The sequence below is a fragment of the Antechinus flavipes genome, chromosome 5 (genome assembly GCF_016432865.1).
Source record: "Antechinus flavipes isolate AdamAnt ecotype Samford, QLD, Australia chromosome 5, AdamAnt_v2, whole genome shotgun sequence".
In the NCBI taxonomy this organism is placed as follows: domain Eukaryota; kingdom Metazoa; phylum Chordata; class Mammalia; order Dasyuromorphia; family Dasyuridae; genus Antechinus; species Antechinus flavipes.
The window spans coordinates 222,981,928-222,986,068 of NC_067402.1; the positions used below are offsets into that span (position 1 = coordinate 222,981,928).

The 4,141-nt window shown below is 48.2% G+C and overlaps 1 protein-coding gene across 1 annotated transcript; it reads right to left on the minus strand.

Moving 5' to 3' along the window:
* On the minus strand, positions 1-3,910 carry HOXC9 (homeobox C9). The gene is made up of 2 exons (XM_052001105.1): positions 3,281-3,910; positions 1-1,269 (listed from the first exon to the last, which is right to left on the minus strand). Exons 1-2 carry the CDS (start codon positions 3,816-3,818, stop codon positions 1,025-1,027), a joined length of 783 nt encoding a protein of 260 aa, XP_051857065.1. The 5' UTR covers positions 3,819-3,910; the 3' UTR covers positions 1-1,024.
* Between the last annotated feature and the right edge of the window lie 231 nt (positions 3,911-4,141).

A 4,141-nucleotide genomic window follows, 5' to 3' on the forward strand; every position in this document is an offset into this window, starting at 1 on the left:
TGCGTTTGGATGTCTTGTTTTTTAAGTGGCTTCGATATATTAACACAGAGCTGTTCTACCATAACAAACAGAACGACAATACAGGACTTTTGTGTGACTAGAAGGGAACCCACGAATATGTACAAGCCCCCCAAAGCCGCCCAGGCGGCCAGCGAGCCAGCTCCGGGCCTTGACTTCGGCTCCGGCTCGGGCTCGGGCTCTAGCCCTGGCTCTATGGAAGGGGGAAGGAAGGGAAAGAGGGAGGAAGGAAAGGAGAAAGGGAAAGAGGAAGGGAACCCTGCTTAGTTTCAGCTGCAGCTCAAGCCCAGGCCGCTGGTGCTGCGGGACCACTGGTTTCGTGGCCTCTCTTTTTCTTTCTTTTTTTCTTTTGTGTCTTTTCTTTCTTTCCTTTTTTTTTTTTTTTTTTTTTTTTTGGTTGTCGTACAAAACTTGCACGCAGGGCGCCCCAGACCCGGGGAGGAGAGACACGAACCAAATAAGATACTAAAATAATAATAACAATAATAATATTAATAATAATAATAATAATAGAGATATAGAGATTCAAGTACTGGCTTCTCTGAAGAAAGGAGGAAGAAAAATCACATGTTTTGTGTGTGTGTGTATGTGTGTGTGTGTGTGCATATGTGTTATGTGTGTGAGCTATGCCGTTGAGCTGGAGGAGAGAACGCGGCTCCCCTCCTCCCCGCCACCTCGTCGCTGAGGCGAACTAACTCTAAACACCAAATTTTCAACACTGAAATTCCCCCAAATCACAACATTTTTCTTTCTTTCTGTTTTTTTGTTTTGTTTTGTGTGTGTGTGTTTTTTTAAAGATGGTTCGCTTTTTTCTTTCTTTCTTTTTTTCTTTCTTTCTTTTTTTTTTTTGCTCGCTCTCTCACTCGCTCTCTCCCTTCCTCGATTGCTTGCTCTCTCGATCTCATTCCCGCCCCGGTTGGGGTATTTTTGTGTGTGGTTTTTGTTGTTGTTGTTGTTTTGTTGGTGGCGGTGCCGCCGTCTTCGGCTGCCGCTGGGTCGCTGGCTCTTAGGATTGCTCCTTGTCGGTTTTCTCCTTGTTCATCTTTTTCATCTTCATCCTCCGGTTTTGAAACCAGATTTTGACCTGGCGCTCGGTGAGGTTGAGGACCCGGGCCACCTCGTACCGACGGTCCCTGGTTAAATACATATTGAACAGAAATTCCTTCTCCAGTTCCAGTGTCTGGTATTTGGTGTAGGGACATCGCTTCTTCCTTGTAGATCGAGCGTGGATCCAATTTGCTACTGGGTTACCTAGGGGAGCCAGGCACAGAGCAGGGTCAGGGTCTTTTTCCAACTCACCTCCCTCCACCCTCACCCCACCTCCATGTCCTGAGCCCCAATCCTAGTCCCAAACCAAAGGTCTGCAGGCCCTTTAACACATAATACATACACATATACGTATATATGTATCTGGATATATATATGTGTATATATATATATATATGTTTGTGTGTGTACATATGCATATACACAAACATATATATGTATATATGATAAATAATATATTTTATATTTATATATAATATTATATGTGTATATATATGAACCTGAATTTAAAGATGTTTTTGTTACTATTGGGGGGCTGCTTTAGTTATATTTTTCCTTCTAAGATCTGACATCTAAAGCTATAGAAAATCCCAAGCTATCAAAGCCCATAGTCATCCCCCCCCCTCAGCTCTAGAAGGAGTAATTCGAGAATATCCTCATAAAAAGTCCAAATTCCCAACCATTTCATAGGCCCATAAACGCTTCTCTCTTGTTTTTTATTTTTATAGCGAGGTCTCTCTCCTCCCCATATCCCCCTCCCCCTTCCATCCTCCCAGCCCTCCACCAAGTCCTGCAATTTCAGCAGCTCTGTTTTCCTGACCCTGAGTAGTCCTTAGCCTAGTAGGGCTACCAGTACCAGCCCCAGCCTCAATTTCAGTCCCAACCCTAGCCAACTCCCAGCTTTTCTCCTCTCTCCTAATTCCCTGCTCTGGCTCCGATTAGAACCCTGCTGAGGCGAATTCTCAGGATGATGCTAGGGAGACAGAACTCAGGAACATTCTTAGAGAGTACCATAGCCCTTCCCCACCCTGGCTGAGAAGGGAAAAGAAGCAACCCAATTTTACTATCTTCCCCAATTTTGGTTTTATCATCTTCCCCACTTACTTTTTTCCAACCCCAGAAAGGCTTGCCTACAGTTTCAGGTTTATTGAGATGGCTGGGGGAGGTACAAGGGGAAATGTTTCAGAGAGCTATAATTAGGCCCTAGGTTGGAGCCATCACTAAACCTCTGTGAGTCTGTAGGAAGAGAGTCTTGCTGCCTCCTTCCCATATCTCCCCACATGCTGATCCTACCCCAGGGACAATTTGGATAACCTTACTACTGCTTCCTCAGGCACTGAACTCATTCATTCTCCCTACTTTGGCCCTGTTTGTCCTGCAGGCTTCTCTCCAACCTCAAATCCAGTTTGTCTTTCCTTCCGTCTCATTCTATACTTTCAATAGCCCAACTATTCTTGAAGAGGGGTAGTCAATCCATTGATAACACAAGGGGATGCTTTTCCATAGCGCACCCCCTAGTTTCTGTCCCATCCAGCTTTCCTTCAGCCCACACTTCTTCAAGGCTAAGGTGGCATACACCCTTGCTCCATCTATCTCCTATTTCACAACTCTTGCTACCCTGACACCTCCAACTTCCTATTCTTCCCCACCCCCCATCCCATTTCAGATCCCTTATCTCTGCTTCGCTTGATGGTGATGGTGGTAGTAAGGAAGTGAATAAAATTTTCTGTTTTATGAACCTCATGTGGAGAAGGGAGCCTAGGGGTAACTGGGGTAGGAGGGGGCTTTAATTTTTTTTTCCCTTGTGGGTTTTCCTCTCATCTCACTCCATCCTCCTCACCTCTTCCCCCTCCCTACTTCAAACTAAAAAATGAACCTTGCCCTCGATCCAATCTTTGGCCCTGCCTCTGTTTCTTAGAAAGTGAAGATAGAGCCAAAAAGCTTAGGGTGGGAAGGAAGTGGTGGTCAGGAAAAGACTTTCATGAAAGCCAAAGCAAGTGAGGAGTTGCCCCTTTTCCCCTCTCCTACACTCACCCTGGTCTGTCTCCCCACATTTCCCCAGACATTCCGGTTCTTGAAAGCCCCCCAAGGTAATTCATTTTTATTGAGTCTTCTTCTCTTCCCCCCCCCCCACTCCCAGAGGTTGTAATCTGGCTCTTTTACACACCCCCTCCCCTCCTGTGCGGGTTGTAAAGGAAAATTCCTCCCAACTTACTCGGGTCCAGTTCTGTCTTCTCCTCTTTGTGCTTGCTGCTGGCCAGCGCGTCCGACTCCGGGGAGGGGAGAGCCTGCGGAGTCCGGTCCCGAAGCTCCCCGGGAGAGCCATACATGTAGTCTGGGTAACTCCGCCCGTCCCCCGGGCCACAGTCCGCCCGGCGGCCCGGATAGGCATCGGGTTTGAGGGCGTAGTGGCGGCCCCCAGCTGGAAAACTGGGGAAGGAGACGGCCCCGGACAGAGGCTCCAGCCAAGTCCGCATATACCGCGTGTCCGCTCCAAGGTGGGGCTGGTGGGTGTAGGGGTGGTAGACGACAGAAGACTGGGAATGGACCGGAGCCCAGGACGTGGTGAACACTGCCGGCTTAGGGGCAAAGCTACAGGACGGAAAATCGCTACAGTCCGGGACTAAGCCGGTGGGTCTGGCCGCTGCGGGGTGAGCCCCAGTGGCAGGGAACCTGGACGCTAGGAGATCTTCATTCTCATGGCTGATCAGGGAGTCCACGTAATAGTTACTGATGGGTCCCGTCGCCGACATCGTTAGAGGGTTTTACATACATAAGATTATTGTATGAACTGTATATGTACTTTTTATCTGCTCACAGAACAATCAAGGCAGGTAATTATTTTTCCAGCCTTTTCCCCGCATCCTATTGGCTCTTCGGCCCCCACGTGATCGTATTTACCCAAAAATACGGCGCGGATCAATGCGCAGGGGCTTTTTTCCCCAGCTTTTCCCCCCTCTCGTACCCACCCTCCCCCCCGCCCTCAGCTGATCCCCCGGACCTGCGTTTTACTGAGGGGGAGAACCTCTGTAAATAATGGGATCCCCCCATTCTCTTTTTCAGGAAAGCGTATCTC